This window comes from Pseudophryne corroboree, chromosome 2 (assembly GCF_028390025.1).
Source record: "Pseudophryne corroboree isolate aPseCor3 chromosome 2, aPseCor3.hap2, whole genome shotgun sequence".
Taxonomy (NCBI): domain Eukaryota; kingdom Metazoa; phylum Chordata; class Amphibia; order Anura; family Myobatrachidae; genus Pseudophryne; species Pseudophryne corroboree.
The window spans coordinates 688,844,543-688,866,858 of NC_086445.1; the positions used below are offsets into that span (position 1 = coordinate 688,844,543).

The 22,316-nt window shown below is 45.5% G+C and overlaps 1 protein-coding gene across 4 annotated transcripts in view; it reads left to right on the forward strand.

The window, feature by feature from the left end:
* PFKFB2 (6-phosphofructo-2-kinase/fructose-2,6-biphosphatase 2) overlaps nt 1-22,316 on the forward strand; it is a 248,721-nt gene that overhangs the window by 164,293 nt on the left and 62,112 nt on the right. For all 4 annotated transcript variants that reach the window (XM_063955191.1, XM_063955189.1, XM_063955188.1 and 1 more), the window contains 2 exons: nt 6,760-6,889; nt 7,090-7,152. In XM_063955191.1, the coding sequence (XP_063811261.1) occupies nt 6,760-6,889; nt 7,090-7,152 (193 nt within the window). The remainder of the gene's footprint in view (nt 1-6,759; nt 6,890-7,089; nt 7,153-22,316) is intronic.

Sequence of the window (22,316 nt, forward strand, 5' to 3'; positions counted from 1 at the left end):
TCATCAAGGAGGAACTCACAGCAAAAGATTGATGGAGAAAGTAACTCCCATTCTTAGATGGGCAGAACTTCATCTTCCAGCATTGTCAGCAGTATTTGTCCCAGGTGTACTGAACTGGGAAGTGGATTTTCTCAGTCGACACACCATTCAGGAAACCGAATGGGCATTACACCCAGATGTGTTTCAGACAATGGTGAACAGATGGGGTCTACCGGAGATAGATCTCATGGCGTCTCGTCTAAACAACAAAGTTCTGAGGTACGGATCAAGAACAAAGGATCCCGGAGCGGTCCTTGTAGACGCACTGTCAGTAGAATGGAAATTTAATCTGGCGTATCTGTTCCCCCCAATATCTCTGTTACCCAGAGTAGTGAGAAAAATAAAGCAAGCAAAGGGAGCCATAATTCTAATAGCTCCAGCTTGGCCAAGAAGGCATTGATACACAGATCTACTGAGAATGTCCGTGGAAGCACCGATACTGCTCCCTCAACGTCCAGATCTGCTAATGCAGGGTCCTTGTTGTCCCAGCCATCTGGATCGTCTGTCTTTGACGGCGTGGCTGTTGAAACATCTATCTTAGAAGCCAGAGGATTTTCAAAACAAGTAATCTAAACTATGCTTAGAGCAAGAAAGCCTTCTTCAGCTTGTGTTTATCATCGAATATGGTAAGCCTATATTCATTGGTGTACTGAAAAAAGTTTGAATCCAAGATCTTTTAAAGTATCCAGGATTTTGGATTTCCTTCAATCAGGATTGGATAAGGGTTTGAAAGTAGCTTCCTTGAGAGTTAAAGTATCAGCGTTAACTGTATGGTTTCAGCGAAAGATTGCTGATTTACAGGATGTGCGTACTTTCTTTCAGGGAGTTGTACACATTCAACCTCCATTTGTTCCTCCTGCAGCTCCCTGGGATTTGAATCTAGTTCTTAAATTCCTTCAGGGACCTTTGTTCGAACCACTTAAGAGAGCAGATCTTAAATGGTTAACGGCTAAAGTACTTTTCCTACTGGCAATGGCGTCAGCTAGAAGAGTATCCGATTTAGGAGCGCTGTCGTGCAAGTCTCCTTTCCTAAGTTTTTTCCAGATAGAGCAGTTCTCTAGATCTGGTTATCTTCCGAAGGTGGTTTCAAAGTTTCACCTTAATGAAGAGATTGTAGTCCCAGCTTTTCAGGTATCGGGACTTTCTGCGAGAGAAGCGTCGCTGGACGTAGTCCGAGCATTAAGAATCTACATAGATCGTACTAGTGCCATCAGAAAAACAGATTCTCTCTTCATCCTCTACGGATTTCATAGAAGAGGATGGCCTGCTAGTAAACAGACGCTGGCAAGATGGCTCCGAATGGTAATATCAGAAGCTTATTCGCATGCAGATCTCCCTACTCCGGCTAATGTCTCTGCTCACTCTACACGTAAGGTAGGTCCTTCATGGGCAGCACAACAGGGTGCTTCAGCAGAACAGAGATTTGTAAGGCAGCCACATGGTCTTCCATAAACCCATTCATCAGACATTATGCCTTGGATACTTTTGCCTCTCATGACGCAGACTTCGGGCGAAAGGTCCTCCTGTGTAATCAAGAGCGTCCCCACCACTAAATCTGGCTTTGGGAATCCCAATGTTATCCTGTGGATAACCTGTGGACCCAGCCAGAGAAATAGACATGGTAAGAACTTACCGTTGATAACGTAATTTCTCTTATGTCCACAGGTATCCACAGGGTCCCACCCTGATGCACCTGATTTGAGGATCTTGACAATCACTAAACCTCTTCCCTCTTTTATGGAAGGGTGTGTAAATAGGATTCTACCTGATGCTCCTGCCTAATAGCTGTGGAAATAACTGATTTGACTGAGTCAGTGAGCGGGATTATATGGTGAATCCCCGATGCATCCTGGGAGGCCAGAAAGCTCATGACCGTTTGGTGCCATTTCCGCTGTCGCTCCGGCATATCCCAATGTTATCCGGTGGATACCTGTGGACATAAGAGAAATTACGTTATCAATGGTAAGTTCTTACCATAACGTCTATTTTACTTGCTCCTGCATTGGACTGATTAACGAAACTGAGCTCACAGTGCCTGGAGGCAGGGTTGTAGAGGAGACCCCAATGCATCTTGGGACAGTCTAAAGCTTTAGCCTGTTGGTGCCTGGATCAAGATCCATCTCTACACCCCCTGATGGTTCCCTGTGGAACCAAAGTACCTCGCAGAAAGAGATTTAACCATGGTAAGTCTACCATAAATCTCCTTGTCTGTGGAAATCATAAGACCAGCCATGGCTTTAGCCTGGATGGCAAAAGCAGTAGCGGCCTGGGCTGATGCATTGGAGGATGATCTTTCATTGGAATAGAGAGAGCAAAAATCTCATATTGCACATATCAAACAGGGGACTATTTTTATGGACAAGCAGCCCTGGATATGGGTACAATTGCCTCTCAGGCATCAGCCTCAGCAGTAGCAGCTCACAGAGCGGTTTGGCTGTGTACATGGAAAGCTGACTCAGAATCCAAGAAGGTTCTGGAGTCTCTGCCTTTTACTGGAGATATTCTTTTTGGTAAATAATTAAACAGTATTTTGGAGTCAGAAGGAAGTGAAGTTTCCTTTCATACACAAATTCAAGCCTAGATTTCCAGCTTTTCGGCCCTTTCGGACTCGAGGAAAAGCAAAAGGAAAGGGTTATGGCAAACAGTCTCAATCTGACAAGTCTGGTAAGACTTAAAAAGCATTGAGCTACCAGAGGGCCGGCTTCCGAATCAGAAGATAAGCCATCATCAGCCTGATGGTGTTGGCCTCCACCTGGGGGACCCCAGGGTGGGAGGCCGACTACAGTTTGCACAGATCTGGCAGCAGTCTACCACAGATGCCTGTATGCAAGAAGCGGTATCTCACGGTAAAGTGTTTGCTTTCAAGAAAGACCCTCCTCAAAGGTTTTTTTTTTGTACCAGCCCGTCTTCAGTGGAAACGAAGGCCAGGGCTTTGCAAGAGGCAGTTCAGAAGTTGCTTCAGTCAGGAGTGATAGTTCCAGTTCCTACTGCGTAACAAGGAAAGGGTTTTTATTCCAACCGGTTTCTAGTCCAGAAGCCAAATGGGTCATTCCGGCCCATACTCAATGTCAAAGTACTGAACAAGTACATTTGGGTGCCTTGGTTTCATATGGAGACTTTACGTTCAATTATTTTGGTCATGGAGCCGGAGGATTTTATGGTATCCCTGGATATCCAGGATGCTTACTTACATGGTCCTATAGCACTGTCCCATCAGCACTATCTCAGGTTTGCTATCCTCCAGCAACACTTTCAGTTTCAGGCCCTACCATTTGAACTGGCCTCAGCTCCCAGTGTATTCACCAAAATTATGGTGGTAATGGCATCTTGTCTCCGTCAGCAGGGGATAAGCATTTTTCCATACCTCGACGACTTATTAATCCTGGCACAATCTCAGGAATTGCTTCAGTGCCATCTGCAACAGACCATAGCCTGTTTGCAGAGACACGTACGCTCATAAATTGTGCAAAGTTGTCCCTGGTTCCGTCACAACGGATGACTCACTTGGGGGCCGTATTAGATTCGGGTCTTGAGAGAGTAATTTTACCTCCTGAACAAAATATTCAAAATTCAATCAAGGATTCAGGAGCTGCTACACAGTCAAAGGGTATCCATTCACGCAGCAATGCTTGTGATAGGGTTGATGGTGTTGACATTCGACGTGGTGGAGTATGCTCCGTTCCACTCAAGGCCTCTGCATCGTCTGATCCTTTACAAATGGAATGGTTTTCATCAGACAATAAAAATGCAGAATATGGTCCTTCCTCTGCAAGTAAGGAGATCATTAGCCTGGTGGCTACAGACATCCCATCTGGGCAAAGATATCAGATTGGGAAATTCTGACAAAGGATGCCAGCCTTCAGAGCTGGGGAGCGATGTCGGGAAAGAGTTGCTTCCAGGAGCAGTGGACCAAGTAAGAAAGTTGCCTGCCAATAAATATATTGGCACTTCAGGCCATATATATGGCACTTATTCAGACAAAGGACATCCTTCAGGGGAAACCAGTCCAAATCCACTCGGACAATGCAACGGCAGTAGCATACCTCAACCGTCAGGGAGGAACTCTCAGCCAAAATGCAATGAAGGAGTTAAGTTACACGTTAAAGTTGGCAGAACTTCATCATCCAGCCTTGTCCGCATTGTTCATTCCGGGAGTCCTAAACTGGGAAGTGGATTTTCTCAGTCGACATGCCATTCATGCAAACGAATGGGCTTTACACCCCAAGGTCTTCCAAATTCTCGTAGACAAGTAGGGGTTACTGGAGATAGATCTCATAGCGTCCCATCAGAACAACAAAGTTCCTGCATACGGGTCAAGAACAAAGGATCCCAAAGCGATCTTTGTGGATGCCCTGTCAGTGAGATGGGCCTTTCGTCTGGCTTAGTGTTTCCACTTATAGCCCTGTTACCCAGGGTAATGCGAAAGGCAAAACAAGGAAGGGGCGCCATGATACTAATAGCTCTGGCTTGGCCCAGAAGACAGTGGTACACAGATCTGCAGAGACTCGATGGATGCTCCATTCCTACTCCTTCAAAGTCCAGATCTACTGTCTCAGGGTCTTTGCTATCACAAGCACCTGGATCGACTGTCTTTGACGGTGTGGCTCTTGAGACTTCCATCCTGAAAGCAAGAGTATTCTCACAACAGGTAATATAAACAATGCTCAGAGCAAGGAAACCTTCCTCAGCTCGCATTTATTACCGAAATAGCAAGCCTATATTCAGTAGTGCAGTGACCGGAAATTTGACCCTAGGTCTTCCAGAGTTTGCAGAGTCCTAGCATTCCTTCAGGCAGGAATGGACAAAGGTCTAAGGGTGGCTTCCTTGAGAGTGCAAGTGTCAGCATTGACTGTATGGTTCCAAAAGAAAATTGCTAACCTACGGATGTGCGCACATTTTTCCAGGGAATGCTGCACATTCAACCTTTTTTGTTCCTCCTACAGTGCCTTGGGACTTGGGCTTAGTCCTAAAGGCCCTTCAAGTTGCCCAATTTGAACCACTAAAACGAGTGGTTCACAGCTAAAGTTCTCTTTCTACTAGCTATTGCTTCAGCTAGAAGAGTTTCAGATTTAGGGGCATTGTTATGTCACCCTCCTTTTCTGATGATTATTATTATTATTATTATTATTATTATTTATTTATTTTTAAATCTAGTTAGAGCAGTTCTCAGAACCAAATCTGGGTATCTTCCTAAGGTGGTGTCTAAATTCCACCTTAACAAAGAAATTGTAGTCCCAGTATTTCAAGTGCCGGACCTTTCTGCGGGAGATGCATAGTTGGACGTAGTCCGTGCTGTAACGATCTACATGGATTATACCAGTGCCATCAGACACGTTGTTCTCTACGAATTTCACAAGAGTGCATGGCCTGCTGATAAGCACACTGGCAAGGTGGCTTCGAATGACTATTTCAGAAGCATATTTTCAAGCTGATCTCCCTGTTCTCTGCTTACTCTACTCGTAAGGTAGGTCCGTCATGGGCGGCACAACGTGGTGCTTCAGTAGAACAGATATGTAAGGCAGCCACATGGTCTTCCATTAACACATTCATTAGACATTATTATTTATTTATTTTATTTATTACAAGTTATTTATATAGCGTACACATATTCCGCAGCCATTCGCATCAGTCCCTGCCCCACTGGAGCTTACAATCTATATTCCCTATCACATGTACACACAGACACATTCTCGCTAGGGTTAATTTTTGTTGGAAGCCAATTAAACTACCAGTGTATTTTTGGATTGTGGGAGGAAACAGGAGTAACCGGAGGAAACCCACGCAAGGACGGGGAAAATATACAAACTCCGCACAGTTAGGGCCATGGTAGGAATCGAACCCATGACCTCAGTGCTGTGAGGCAGTAATGCTAACCATTACACCACCCGTACATTATGCCTTTGATACCTTTGCCTCTCAGGACGCTGAATTCGGGCGAAGGATTCTCCTGTCCAATCAGGAGCGTCCCCACCACTAAATTGCTTTGGGACATCTCAATGTTATCCTGTGGATAACCTGTGGATGCTGCAGGAGAAATAATAGTTATGGTAGACTTACCGTTGATAACTCTGTTTCTCCTAAGTCCACAGGGATCCCACCCTGACGCACCTGATTTGAGGATCCTTTCACTTACTAACCTCATCCTTCTTGTACGGAAGGGTGTGCATGTGTGTTCTTCTCGCCTGATTAGGGATCTCTATGATGGTCCTGCCTTGAGCTTTGGAAAACAACAGATTTGCCTGAACCAGGAGGCGGGGATATAAGGACGGGCCCATTGCATTCTTGGAGGCCAAAAGCTTTGATTGGTACCAATTTGCTGTCGTTACCTCATATCCCAATGTTATCCTGTGGACTTAGGAGAAATAGAGTTATCAACGGTAAGTCTACCATACTTATTATATTATAGCCAAATGCAGGAATAACTTCAACGTTTAAAATCTTTATTCATTCGTCATCAGGACCCTGATGATGAATGTTATTCCTGCGTTTGGCTGTAATATATCTGAGTGCTGCCTCAAAATCATGGTGTATTTGGTCCTTGCAGAAGGGACCTAGGAGGGCATCGGAGCCAGCAGACTTAATGGGAGTGCTGCCTTAACCGTATACAAGATAGATAGATATATAGATAGATTATATATATATATATATATATATATATCTAATTATGTATGTATGTTTCTTAACATTTGAAATTATGCTAATGCAGTACATTTCCTCTAGTCTTATCAAGATCTAGTCCAGCGTCTAGAACCTGTCATCATGGAATTGGAGCGTCAGGGGAACATTCTGGTCATCTGTCACCAAGCTGTCATGAGGTGCCTCCTGGCATACTTTCTGGACAAAAATGCAGGTAGAAATCATTCCTTCATGTGAGAACATGTTGCTTTTTTTTTAATTATTTCAGATGTAAAGTAAATTATTCTATAATTAAAATGATGCCTATGGTTAAATGCACATTGCTAGTATGTGCTCAAAAGTTTTTTTGTTTTTTTTTGTTTGTTTTTTCCGTTTTCAATCTTACGGTGTTCCCCTTGTCTTTCAATACTTTAGATGACTTGCCATACCTTCGTTGTCCGCTGCATACAGTGCTGAAATTGACACCTGTCGCATATGGTAAGTGTGCCACTTCATTAATACACATCTAGAATACAGATAATATTTTTACTGTAACATTTGCACTAAAGAAAAGTTAGTAATTGCATCCTTTTTTAGTTCTTTAAAGTAGATTACTTGCTTTTATTATAAAAGTGGTGTGAATATCAGTTAAAACAACTATTACAGATCCTTTTGATTATCAACCTTTGGCCTTACTAGTCAAAGTTAATGTACTGTATTTCAGTAAAATTTTTCTGTTGAAACATAGCATTTCAATGCCAACAAGTGTAAAACAAAGCAATTTTTAACGAATATCCCTTTTACACTGCCAACCTGAGACCAGCCCGGGTCACTGAACACTCATTTCAAGCCGTGTCACGGTAGCTTGAAACCCTGTTTGCACCACAGGCTGAACCAGGGTTATTATTGGGGGCTTCCCTCTGCCGCGCTCTCCATAGGCATGTAACAGGATCTGGGTCAGATGACTCGGGTCACCCATTTACATTGTAACGTTACCTTGGTCCATTCCTGCTCGCCACAGGGTTTAGATTGTCAGGTCATTCAACATGGGTTTTTCAGGGACCCTGTTACATTTAGGAGTGACCCACGTTGACCCAGCAGTAACCCAGTTATTTGGACAGTGTTAAAGGACTGTAATTTATTCATATTGTTAACATTTCAGTTTTATGCTTTAATCTTTGCTTTCTTCTTGAAATTTACCTCTGCTGGAAACTGCCCTGTATAAAATATTTACTGCATAGTGCCTCCACTCTATAACAAACCTAATCACCTAACAAAACCCTACTGTCTACCATGCTTTCTTCTCGCTCATTAAAAAATAGAATGTTTAATTAAACAAAATCTATGTATACTAAAAATGTCTTATACAATAGTGATTAAAATGCAAGGGGGAATCCATACCTCTGCACAATGAAACTATTTTTGTTGTAACAGAATTTCTCCTTCATCCTCTGGGGGACACTGGAGTAACACTAGGAGTGGTCGCTGGTGTGTGGAGCCTGACACTTTAAATCGTGCTCCTTCCTGTCTATACCCCACCTCAAGTGCCCTTTGGAGCCGGGCACTTTTTATTTCATCCTGCTGTGTGGGATGCCTTGAGGAACCCACCACAGTGTTGTGTCTGGGCTTCCAGAGTGTAGTGTATGCTGATGCTGCAGCTCCACCCGCACCAGAGGCTTCAGGTAACGGGTAAGTAGGATCTGTCTTGGGATGGATTGCTGCAGTTGCCTTCTTTTTTGTGCTCCTGTTGGTGCCATTGAGTTTTCAGGAAGCAGCACCCCAAACCTCTTCCTTCAGCACGCTTCTGCACTCAGAAAAGCCCTCAGCGGGAGAAACCATTGTATCTATGCAGCTCTGACTACCTCCAACAGTCCAATGGTACAAGGGAAGGCTACAGAGAGCCTTCTTGCTACATTGACGCTAGATCTGACTTGTTACCCTCCTCTACTTCTATATCTTTGCAAGGGTTGTGGGTCTTAATTAATTCTGGGTGGCTGCATTTGTTAAGTGGGATTTTTTTTTTTTTACAAACTGTGTGTAGAATCCAGACTGATTCCATAGCTAACACTCTAAAATTAGCAGCGCAAGTCAGACTGTTTGGTTATTATACTACCTAACACTCTGAGAGCTGTACCTGTGTTAATGGGTTTTCTGCAGCGGGGTACACTGTGTTCCACAGGGAATACATTGGGGTATAGAGATGGATCTTAATCCAGAGGCACCAACAGGCTAAAGCTTTAGACTGTCCCAGAATGCATTGCGGGGCCTCCTCTATAACCCTGCCTCCAGGCACTGTGAGCTCAGTTTAAGAGTTGGTGCCTGCATGAAGCAGGTCACTTAACGGGGGGCTGCGCTAGGCAGCTCTGAAAAAGATTTAAGAATATATACACCTAGCGCTGTCACCTACAATATGGAAGCAGCTAGTCTCGGGACACTGATCCCAGTTGTCCCAAAATTTAAAGAAACTAAAACAGACAATGAGACGGCGCTTCTCACGTTGTATGAAAAAAATATATAACCTTTACTTTATATTTCATATATAGAATACATACATAAAAAGGTTTTTCACCTATACATATATACAGATATCACACTAAGATACCGGCCAGTACCATTTTAATCTAAAAAATATTTATATTAAAATTATCTCTACAACAGTAAACAATTCATTCAGAATTATTCAACTGGAATAACAATTGCCTTATATCTCTATAATATGGCTCTAAGGTATGAATTCCTTAAGTTTTCTATATAGCACAGTAAGCCTTATTAGTAAGCAAAGAAGTCCACATGCATACGCTAATTTAGGCAGGAAAGAATTTGAAGTAGAGGAATTTATCCAACAATTCAAGCAGGTTATTTGTTAGTGCACTATAGATGTAATTGGTGGTGCAGCTGTTAGTTTGAAATCAGCTGTTAGCTTCTTAATCAGAAAGATATTGAGCCTGTGTTATAATCAATACCGTCCATACCTTATAACAGACTTGATGTTATAATAAGCTTTTATCGTTAGATGTAATTGGTGGTGCAGCTATTGGTTTGGAATCAGCTGTTAGCTTATTAATCAGATAGATATTGAGCCTGTGTTATAATCAATACCGTCCATACCTTTATAGCAGACTTGATGTTGTTATATTAAGCTTTTATCGCTTTTTAGTATATAATCAACTGTGTATACAAATAAGCAATATGCATACAACTCCGTCTAGATATCTGAGGATCCAAAATACACCACGGATGCGGTACACTCTGTACTCTAATGGATACCTCTCCTCACAATGCTTGTAGGTATAAGAACCTTCCAACCAGTGGCAATGATGCTGTGAGCTTAATCTCACTCTTTAGTGTAGAGCCTCGAACGCCCGACAACCACTTCAAACAGCCGCGGCAGCATAGCGTGATGAAACTGCAATTGATCCCGGCTCTCCTCAGCACAGCCAGCGCCGGTACGAGCACTCAGTCACAGCCGCAGCAGATGATGATGTGCTACCACAGTGAGTCCACAAACGCTTTTCTCCGCCTACCCTCCGGCTTCGGCGGCTTCCTCAGTGAATAATAGTTGTTACTCCTTTCTTCCAACTTTAAATACCAATATTTCGGATTCGCGCATGCGCAGTTTCGCCCGCGATCCAGTCTTCATTTTCATTATTATTTAATACTTCAATACCTTAACACCCAGGCCTCATTCTCAGGTTATATACATACAAATAATTATTATTCCTACTACATATAGGTGTCACATAGTTATAGTAAATAAAACATTATAAATTTCCCTCTGACATCTAGTGATCAAAGATCATTATGGCACTTCTAACAAGCATACAGACAGACGTTTATCTTTATTCAAACAATGTAATTCCTCAGACCCTAAATAGTTAGAATTCATTTCGGAGTGTAGTTTAATAATCCCCCCCAAAAAATATAGGTCCTTATATATACCATTTTAACCATAAACTTAACCCGTGATCATTACCTACTGCATATCATATAATAAAATAAAATACTCTATATAGGGAATTTCCATTGTTTGGCAATGTAATTTCATACATTGCCAAAAAATATCACATATATTTTATATACTATATAGAGGATTCAAACAATTGATGATAATAATTGTTTGAATCCTCTATATAGTATATAAAATATATGTGATATTTTTTGGCAATGTATGAAATTACATTGCCAACCAATGGAAATTCCCTATATAGAGTATTTTATTTTATTATATGATATGCAGTAGGTAATGATCACGGGTTAAGTTTATGGTTAAAATGGTATATATAAGGACCTATATTTCTCTATCGTCCTAGTGGATGCTGGGGTTCCTGAAAGGACCATGGGGAATAGCGGCTCCGCAGGAGACAGGGCACAAAAAGTAAAGCTTTAGGATCAGGTGGTGTGCACTGGCTCCTCCCCCTATGACCCTCCTCCAAGCCTCAGTTAGATTTTTGTGCCCGGCCGAGAAGGGTGCAATCTAGGTGGCTCTCCTGAGCTGCTTAGAATAAAAGTTTAGTTAGGTTTTTTTATTTTCAGTGAGTCCTGCTGGCAACAGGCTCACTGCATCGTGGGACTAAGGGGAGAAGAAACGGACTCACCTGAGTGCAGAGTGGATCGGGTTTCTTAGGCTACTGGACACTAGCTCCAGAGGGACGATCACAGGTTCAGCCTGGATGGGTCACCGGAGCCGCGCCGCCGTCCCCCTTACAGAGCCAGAAGAGACGAAGAGGTCCGGTGAAATCGGCGGCAGAAGACATCCTGTCTTCAGACTAAGGTAGCGCACAGCACCGCAGCTGTGCGCCATTGCTCTCAGCACACTTCACACTCCGGTCACTGAGGGTGCAGGGCGCTGGGGGGGGAGCGCCCTGAGACGCAATATAACGGAATACCTTAGGTTGCAAAACAGAATACATCACATATAGCTCCTGGGCTATATGGATGTATTTTAATCCCCTGCCATTTTACACAGAAAAGCGGGAGATAAGGCCGTCGTGAAGGGGCGGAGCCTATCTCCTCAGCACACAAGCGCCATTTTCCCTCACAGCTCCGCTGGAAGGACGGCTCCCTGACTCTCCCCTGCAGTCCTGCTTCAGAATCAGGGTAAAAAAGAGAAGGGGGGGCATTTTTGGCAGCAAATAACGATAATAACAGCAGCTATAAGGGAATAACACTTATATAAGGTTATCCCTGTGTATATATATATATATATATATATATATATATATATATATATATATATATATATATAGCGCTGGGTGTGTGCTGGCAGACTCTCCCTCTGTCTCTCCAAAGGGCTAAGTGGGGTCCTGTCCTCTATCAGAGCATTCCCGGTGTGTGTGCTGTGTGTCGGTACGCGTGTGTCGACATGTATGAGGAGGAAAATTATGTGGAGGCGGAGCAGTTGCCTGTGTTGGTGATGTCACCCCCTAGGGAGTCGACACCTGACTGGATGATTGTATTTAAACAATTAAGTGATAATGTCAGCAATTTGCAGAAAACTGTTGACGACATGAGACAGCCGGCAAATCAATTAGTGCCTGTCCAGGCGTCTCAGACACCGTCAGGGGCGCTAAAACGCCCGTTACCTCAGTGGGTCGACACAGACCCTGACACAGATACTGAGTCTAGTGTCGACGGTGACGAGACAAACGTAATGTCCAGTAGGGCCACACGTTACATGATCACGGCAATGAAAGAGGCATTGAACCTTTCTGACACTACAAGTACCACAAAGAAGGGTATTATGTGGGGAGAGAAAAAACTACCAATATTTCTTTATCATCCACTAGGGGTCACTGGAGTACTCTTGGGATATGGACGGCTTCCACCGGAAGAAGGCACTGAATAAATTAATTTTTGAGACTACTCCTCCCCTCCATATCCTCGAGCACTTCAGTGTTTTTTCTGTGCTCGACACAGTTAGAAGGCATAGTGGAGCTCGTCCACGAAGTATTGGAATTTTTTTTTTTAGTTCCTAAGTTTTTCTTCTTTCAAGGATTTCCACGTCCTTTCCCCCCTTCTAACAGGCGTGGGTCAGGGACAGTGGAAGCGGCTGAGAACAGCCGTGAGTGTCGGACCTCTCTGTAAAGAGCTCCCTCACTCCACCTGCAGGCTGCCTGCAAAAAGCTGGACGGAGCTTGGATGAGAAGCCCCGTCATAGACTTTGGTCACGGTCCAGGTATGTTAGGGGCGGTCAGCTCTTGCTGCCGCTCCACTGTTGGGGATTGTATTGGGTACTCACCGCTGCCCGGAGCGCGTGTGCATGGGCCGCGTCACGGCTCCATGCGGCGCGCTCTCACTCTCCGCTCCCAGCATCTTAAATACCAGACCGCTGCTCCCCGGCGCCGCAGCAGCGCTGCCTGGCTACACAGACACTCCGCAAAATGTGTGTGGCGGGCGGGAGCGCGTGTGCATAGGCCGCTCCAGGGCTCTATGCAGCACGCTCGCTGCTTCCGCTATCCGCCCACAGCAGCCGAGGAGTTCCCGCTGCCTGGGCCTACAGGTACAGGCCGCTCACACGGCCCTATGCAGACTTCCACAGGCCCCGACCCGGTGCTGTACACGGAGGTCGTGGGAGTGGGGGGGGGGGGAGACATTGGCAGTATTTGGCATGCTTAATATGTTAATGTTCTCCTGTCTGTTCCAGGTTTCCTTTATTACATCTCGGCTAAGAGTGGTACTAGGGGAATTTTGGGGTCAGTTTTCTTATTGCTGGCAGGCACTGCACTTGCCTGATATATACCAGGAACTTTGGTGTTATACTGAGTCGTGCAGTCTGTCTGTGTGTAGTTTGTATTGTCTGTCTTTTATAATGAGTAAGACACCAGCAAAATCTAAGAAACATTTTTCATGTCATGTCTGTAAGAGTGTGTTGCCTGATGGATCCACCACATGTACAGCATGTGTTGTTAATACAGCCATAAATACGATTTCAGAAGTAAAACCACCATCTCTGGACCCTCCATGGGCTTTACTTGCAGACGTATTAGTTGGTTTACAATCAGAGCTGGCCGCCTCTCGTGAAGAAAGAGAGGCGGCAAGATCTGAGTTTAAAATGAGACCATTTGAGTTACCAGAGTCTCAATCTGGTCAGAGGCCCACCTTGAGTGGAAAAGATAAATTTCCTTTTCCTAATAATTCTCCAGTCTCTGGGATACTAGACCTCACTGAACAGGAGTATGAGGAGGGCGAAATAGGGCAACAGTCAGATAGTGACGATTTTGACAGCCCAGGTATTGACAATCTCATCAGAGCAGTACGTCAGTCGCTGGAGTTTACGGAAACTGAGGAGCCCCTGACGAATGATGAGGTAGTTTTTACTAAACGACAGAGATCTCCGATGTGTTTCCCTATTTCGGAATCTCTTAATAAAATGTTACTGGAATCACGGAAAAATCCGGATAAACGGTTTTCTATTCCTCGTAGATTTAAATCGAGTTACCCGTTTCCAGAGTCCATGACAGCTACTTGGGAGAACCCACCATTGGTGGATTCATCCGTATCCAAACTTACAAGGAAGTTAACCATACCAGTACCAACTGCTACTACGCTTAAAGACCCTGCAGATCGTAAAATAGAGGCTATGCTAAGGTCCATGTATACAGCAGCTGGAGTGCTGCTGAGACCTGGGTTGGTTGGCATTTGGGTTACTAAAGCTTTAATGGTATGGATAAAAGAGCTCAAGTCGGCTCTGCAAGATGACCATCTTATACTTCTCGCGGATCAAATCTGGGAAGCTGCTGAATATCTATGTACAGCTTCTACTGACGTCTGTCAGCTTACTTCTCGCCTGTCCTCATCGCTAGTCATAGTACGACGAGCACTTTGGCTGCGTTCTTGGCAGGCGGAGACGGAGGTTAAAAAAGGTATAGAGGCATTGCCTTATGATGGCGAGAAGCTTTTCGGTCCTGAATTGGACAAATGGATTTCTGAGGCTACTGGAGGAAAGTCTGTGTTTCTTCCATCGCCTACAACTATACCTAAACGGAAATATTCTGGTCCGGCGTTCAAATCCTTTAGAACTCAGCCCTTTCGTGGGCAGGGCACAGGAGCAGTCACGCCTGGTAGAAGAGGTCGGGGACGTAGTGCTCGACAATCCAATGCACGTCGTCAAGACACTAAGACCACTAACAAACCAGTGGCATGACGGGCTCCCAGCCCATCTCGGATCTCCAATTGTGGGAGCACGCCTTCAGAGCTTTCAGGGGGCGTGGCTGCAGACGTCCACAGATGGGTGGATCCGCAAGTTAGTATTAGAGGGTTACAAAATAGAGTTCGATTATCTTCCGACAGGAAGATTTTTCACGACAGGACTGCCTGTGGCGGACGACAAGAAAGCAGTTCTGCAGGTTGCCATTCAGTCTCTGCTGAATGCTGCAGTTGTAATTCCGGTCCCCGTGCAGGAACAGGGGCAGGGTTATTATTCCAGTCTGTTTCTGGTACCAAAACCAGATGGCTCAGTCAGGCCAATATTGAACCTAAAAGGTCTCAATCATTACGTCACTTACCACAGATTCAAGATGGAATCTCTCAGGTCAATAATTGCAGGGTTAGAGCCGCAGGAATTCATGATTGCACTGGATCTCAAGGATGCGTACTTACACATTCCGATTTGGCCACCTCACCAGAGTTTCTTAAGGTTTGCGATAAGGCGAGACCATTACCAGTTTCAGGCTCTCCCGTTTGGCCTCTCATCAGCGCCTCGGGTATTCACCAAGGTAATGTCCGTGATGATAGCTCATCTCAGGTCCCTAGGGGTAATAATTGTTCCGTATTTGGACGATCTACTCATAAAGGCTCCGTCTCAACAATTGCTTCTCCAGCATGCTTTGCTAACGTACAATGTACTAGTTCAGCACGGTTGGATAGTCAGTTTAAAGAAATCACATCTAATTCCGTGTCAGCGACTTCAATTCCTAGGGATGATTCTCGATACAGTAAAACAAAAGGTTTACCTGCCACAACAGAAAGTACAGGTCATTCGTCATCTGGTGCAATTAGTGCTCAAGCCACGCACAGTCTCAGTACATTTGTGCATTCGCCTTTTAGGCATAATGGTGGCGGCTTTCGAAGCACTTCAGTTCGGAAGGTTTCACTCACGTCCGTTTCAACTGGAGGTGTTAGCGCAATGGTCGGGATCACATCTACAGTTGCACCACAGGGTGAGATTGTCGCCACAAGTCAGGGTGTCTCTTCTCTGGTGGTTAAAAATACACAATCTATCTGCAGGGAGACGATTCGGCGTCGTGAATTGGATAATTCTGACAACAGACGCAAGTCTCAGAGGTTGGGGAGCTGTAGTTCAGAGTCATCGGCTCCAGGGCCTCTGGGCAAATCACGAAAGATCGCTATCCATAAATGTTCTGGAACTCAGGGCGATTTACAATGCTCTAAGACAAGCAGTGTACATGTTTCGTTTTCAGACTGTTCAGGTGCAGTCAGACAATGCGACGGCAGTCGCATACATAAACAAACAAGGAGGAACGAGAAGCCGCATGGCAATGCGGGAAGTAGCTCGGATCCTCAGATGGGCCGAATATCACCAGGTGATATTGTCGGCAGTGTTCATTCCGGGAGTGGACAACTGGGAGGCAGATTTTCTCAGTCGTCGGGTTTTTCATCCAGGAGAGTGGGCATTAAATCCAGAAGTATTTCAGATGTTGATCCAGAAGTGGGGGTACCCTCAGGTGGATCTGATGGCATCCCGCCACAATCATCAGGTGTCACGATATGTGTCCAGAACAAGAGATCCAGGGGCAGTGGCGGTGGATGCTCTCACAGCCACGTGGCCGTACAGCCTTGTGTATCTGTTTCCACCGTTTCCGCTGCTCCCGCTGTTGCTAAAACGGATCAAGAGAGGGTCCGTCACAGTCATACTAATAGCGCCTCATTGGCCTCGGAGGGCTTGGTTCTCGGATCTCCTCGGGTTACTCGCAGACGATCCGTGGCCACTCCCACTATGTCCGGACCTGTTACAACAGGGTCCGTTCCTTTACCCCGATTTAGCGCGGCTGCGTTTGACGGGGTGGCTGTTGAAAAGGCCATCTTAAGAAGAGAGGGCATTCCTGAGTCTGTTATACCAACCATGGTACGAGCTAGGAAGCCGGTTACGGCAGCTCATTATTACAGAATCTGGCGTACTTATATAAGTTGGTGTGAAGCTCGGAAATTTCCGACATCATCTTTTAATTTATCCCGTCTTTTGTTATTTTTACAGATGAGGTTAGATGGAGGACTACGTCTTTCCACACTAAAGGTGCAGGTATCTGCGTTGTCAATTTTCTTTCAAAGGAAATTGGCCTCGTTGCCGTCAATACATACGTTTCTACAGGGTGTAATGAGGATACAGCCTCCTTTCATTCCACCTACAGCACCATGGGACTTGAATCTGGTTTTAGATTTCTTACAGTCCGATTACTTTGAACCTTTACGACAAGTGGATATTAAATTTCTCACTTGGAAAACGATTTTTCTTTTAGCCTTAGCTTCGGCTAGGCGTGTTTCAGATCTGGGTGCCTTGTCGTGCAAGTCACCGTATTTAGTTTTTCATGATGACAGAGCGGAACTTCGGACGAATCCCGCTTTTCTACCAAAGGTAGTGTCGTCTTTTCACATCAATCAACCAATAGTAGTTCCTGTGTTAACAGGAGATTCTGGAACGTTGGATGTGGTTCGCGCATTGCGCATCTATGTATCCCGAACGTCTACTGTGCGTAAAACGGATACGTTGTTTGTTCTCTATGATGCGGCTAAGAGGGGTTGGCCAGCCTCTAAGCAAACCTTATCCAGATGGATCAAACTGACCATACGTCAGGCTTACCTTTATGCTAGGTTACAGCCACCTACTTCAGTAACAGCTCATTCCACACGTTCTGTGGGAACGTCATGGGCAGCGAGTCGTGGGGCTTCTACGACACAGCTTTGCCGTGCGGCTACTTGGTCTTCAGTGCACACGTTTGTGCGCTTTTACAAGTTTGATACTTTCGCGGCATCAGCATCTAGCTTTGGCCGTTTAGTGTTACAAGTGCCAAACAGCTCTCCCACCACGGAGGAAACTTTGGTACATCCCAAGAGTACTCCAGTGACCCCTAGTGGATGATAAAGAAAATAGGATTTTGGTACTTACCAGGTAAATCCTTTTCTTTGAATCCATAGGGGGCACTGGACGCCCACCCAGAGCAGTTTACCTGTTTTAGGAAGTTCAGTGGTTCTTATGGTAACACACTTTCACGACTGGTTTAAATTTAACAAGGGTTAATCAGTTATGGTGTCAACTGTTTAGTTGTCTGTTACGTTTTGTGTCAACTTTATTGTTGTCCGTGAGATTATATGTAATTCTCCTTTGGTCAATCTCTCTATCGATCCTGTTCGGCTCAGTAAAAAACACTGAAGTGCTCGAGGATATGGAGGGGAGGAGTAGTCTCAAAAATTAATTTATTCAGTGCCTTCTTCCGGTGGAAGCCGTCCATATCCCAAGAGTACTCCAGTGCCCCCTATGGATTCAAAGAAAAGGATTTACCTGGTAAGTACCAAAATCCTATTTTTTTCCTGAGTCAGAGGAAATAAATGAGGTGTGTGAAAAAGCGTGGGTTTCCCCCGATAAAAAACAGCTAATTTCTAAAAAATTATTAGCATTATATCCTTTCCCGCCAGAGGTTAGGGCGCGTTGGGAAACACCCCCTAGGGTAGATAAGGCGCTCACACGTTTATCAAAACAAGTAGCGTTACCGTCTCCTGATACGGCTACCCTCAAAGAACCAGCTGATAGAAGGCTGGAAAATATCCTAAAAAGTATATACACACATACTGGTGTTATACTGCGACCAGCAATCGCCTCAGCCTGGATGTGCAGTGCTGGAGTCGCATGGTCGGATTCCCTGACCGAGAATATTGATACCCTGGATAGGGACAATATTTTGTTAACTATAGAACATTTAAAGGATGCACTACTATATATGCGTGATGCACAGAGGGATATTTGCACCCTGGCATCAAGAATAAGTGCTATGTCCATCTCTGCCAGAAGAGCGTTATGGACGCGACAGTGGTCAGGGGATGCGGATTCCAAACGGCACATGGAAGTATTGCCGTATAAAGGGGAGGAGTTATTTGGGGCTGGTCTATCGGACCTGGTGGCCACGGCAACGGCTGGAAAATCCACCTTTTTACCCCAGGTCACTCCACATCAGCAGAAAAAGACACCGTCTTTTCAAACTCAGTCCTTTCGTTCCCATAAGTACAAGCGAGCAAAAGGCCACTCTTTTCTGCCCCGGGGCAGAGGAAGAGGAAAAAGACTGCACCATGCAGCCGCTTCACAGGAGCAGAAGCCCTCCCCTGCTTCTGCCAAGTCTTCAGCATGACGCTGGGGCTTTACAAGCAGACTCAGATATGGTGGGGGCCCGTCTCAAGAATTTCAACGCGCAGTGGGCTCACTCGCAAGTGGATCCCTGGATTCTACAGGTAGTATCGCAGGGGTACAAACTGGAATTCGAGGCGTTTCCCCCTCGTCGTTTCCTGAAGTCTGCTTTACCAAAGTCTCCCTCCGACAGGGAGGCAGTTTTGGCAGCCATTCACAAGCTGTATTCCCAGCAGGTGATAATCAAGGTACCCCTCCTGCAACAAGGAAAGGGGTATTATTCCACGCTGTTTGTGGTACCGAAGCCGGACGGCTCGGTGAGACCAATTTTAAATCTGAAATCCTTGAACACTTACATAAAAAGGTTCAAATTCAAGATGGAGTCACTCAGAGCAGTGATAGCAAACCTGGAAGAAGGGGACTATATGGTGTCTCTGGACATCAAAGATGCTTATCTCCACGTCCCAATATACCCTTCTCACCAAGGGTACCTCAGGTTTGTAGTACAAAACTGTCATTATCAGTTTCAGACGCTGCCGTTTGGATTGTCCACGGCACCTCGGGTCTTTACCAAGGTAATGGCCGAAATGATGATTCTTCTAAGAAGAAAAGACATTTTAATTATCCCTTACTTGGACGATCTCCTGATAAGGGCAAGATCCAGGGAACAGTTAGAAGTCGGAGTAGCACTATCTCAGGTAGTGTTACGTCAGCACGGGTGGATTCTAAATATTCCAAAATCGCAGCGGATTCCAACGACACGTCTACTGTTCCTAGGAATGATTCTGGACACAGTCCAGAAGAAGGTGTTTCTCCCGGAGGAGAAGGCCAGGGAGTTATCCGAGCTAGTCAGGAACCTCCTAAAACCAGGACAGGTCTCAGTGCATCAGTGCACGAGGGTCCTGGGGAAAATGGTGGCTTCTTACGAAGCGATTCCATTCGGAAGATTCCATGCAAGAACATTTCAGTGGGATCTACTGGACAAATGGTCCGGATCGCATCTGCAGATGCATCAGCGGATAACCCTGTCGCCAAGGACAAGGGTGTCTCTCCTGTGGTGGCTGCAGAGTGCTCATCTACTAGAGGGCCGCAGATTTGGCATTCAGGATTGGATCCTGGTAACCACGGATGCCAGCCTGAGAGGCTGGGGAGCAGTCACACAGGGAAGGAATTTCCAGGGCCTGTGGTCAAGCCTGGAAACGTCTCTTCATATAAACATTCTGGAACTAAGGGCCATTTACAATGCCCTAAGTCAAGCAAAACCTCTGCTTCAGGGTCAGGCGGTGTTGATCCAATCGGACAACATCACGTCAGTCGCCCACGTAAACAGACAGGGCGGCACGAGAAGCAGGAGGGCAATGGCAGAAGCTGCAAGGATTCTTCGCTGGGCGGAAAATCATGTGATAGCACTGTCAGCAGTATTCATTCCGGGAGTGGACAACTGGGAAGCAGACTTCCTCAGCAGACACGACCTTCACCCGGGAGAGTGGGGACTTCACCCAGAAGTCTTCCACCTGATTGTAAACCGTTGGGAAAAACCAAAGGTGGACATGATGGCGTCCCGCCTCAACAAAAAACTGGACAGATATTGCGCCAGGTCAAGGGACCCTCAGGCAATAGCAGTGGACGCTCTGGTAACGCCGTGGGTGTACCAGTCAGTGTATGTGTTCCCTCCTCTGCCTCTCATACCAAAAGTACTGAGAATCATAAGAAGGAGAGGAGTAAGAACTATACTCGTGGTTCCGGATTGGCCAAGACGGACTTGGTACCCGGAACTTCAAGAGATGCTCACGGACGAACCGTGGCCTCTACCTCTAAGAAAGGACCTGCTACTGCAGGAGCCTTGTCTGTTCCAAGACTTACCGCGGCTGCGTTTGACGGCATGGCGGTTGAACGCCGGATCCTGAGGGAAAAAGGCATTCCAGAAGAAGTCATCCCTACTCTGGTCAAAGCCAGGAAGGACGTAACCGCAAAACATTATCACCGCATTTGGCGTAAATATGTTGCGTGGTGTGAGGCCAAGAAGGCCCCTACAGAGGAATTTCAACTGGGTCGTTTCCTGCATTTCCTGCAAACAGGACTGTCTATGGGCCTAAAATTAGGGTCCATTAAGGTTCAAATTTCGGCCCTGTCGATTTTCTTCCAGAAAGAACTGGCTTCAGTACCTGAAGTTCAGACATTTGTAAAAGGGGTCCTGCACATACAGCCTCCTTTTGTGCCTCCAGTGGCACCTTGGGATCTCAATGTGGTGTTGAGTTTTCTAAAGTCACATTGGTTTGAACCACTTTCCACTGTGGACTTAAAATATCTCACATGGAAGGTGTCGATGCTGTTAGCCTTGGCTTCAGCCAGGCGTGTGTCAGAATTGGCGGCTTTATCATATAAAAGCCCTTACTTAATTTTTCATTCTGACAGGGCGGAATTGAGGACTCGTCCTCAATTTCTACCTAAGGTGGTTTCTGCATTTCACATGAACCAACCTATTGTGGTACCTGCGGCTACCAGGGACTTAGAGGACTCTAAGTTGCTTGACGTTGTCAGGGCCTTGAAAATATATGTTTCCAGGACGGCTGGAGTCAGAAAATCTGACTCGCTGTTTATCCTGTATGCACCCAACAAGCTTGGTGCTCCTGCTTCTAAGCAGACGATTGCTCGTTGGATTTGTAGTAAAATTCAGCTTGCACATTCTGTGGCAGGATTGCCACAGCCAAAATCAGTAAAAGCCCATTCCACAAGGAAAGTGGGCTCATCTTGGGCGGCTGCCCGAGGGGTCTCGGCTTTACAACTTTGCCGAGCAGCTACTTGGTCAGGGGCAAACACGTTTGCTAAATTCTACAAATTTGATACCCTGGCTGAGGAGGACCTGGAGTTCTCTCATTCGGTGCTGCAGAGTCATCCGCACTCTCCCGCCCGTTTGGGAGCTTTGGTATAATCCCCATGGTCCTTTCAGGAACCCCAGCATCCACTAGGACGATAGAGAAAATAAGAATTTACTTACCGATAATTCTATTTCTCGGAGTCCGTAGTGGATGCTGGGCGCCCATCCCAAGTGCGGATTATCTGCAATACTTGTACATAGTTACAAAAATCGGGTTATTATTGTTGTGAGCCATCTTTTCAGAGGCTCCGCTGTTATCATACTGTTAACTGGGTTCAGATCACAGGTTGTACAGTGTGATTGGTGTGGCTGGTATGAGTCTTACCCGGGATTCAAAATCCTTCCTTATTGTGTACGCTCGTCCGGGCACAGTATCCTAACTGAGGCTTGGAGGAGGGTCATAGGGGGAGGAGCCAGTGCACACCACCTGAT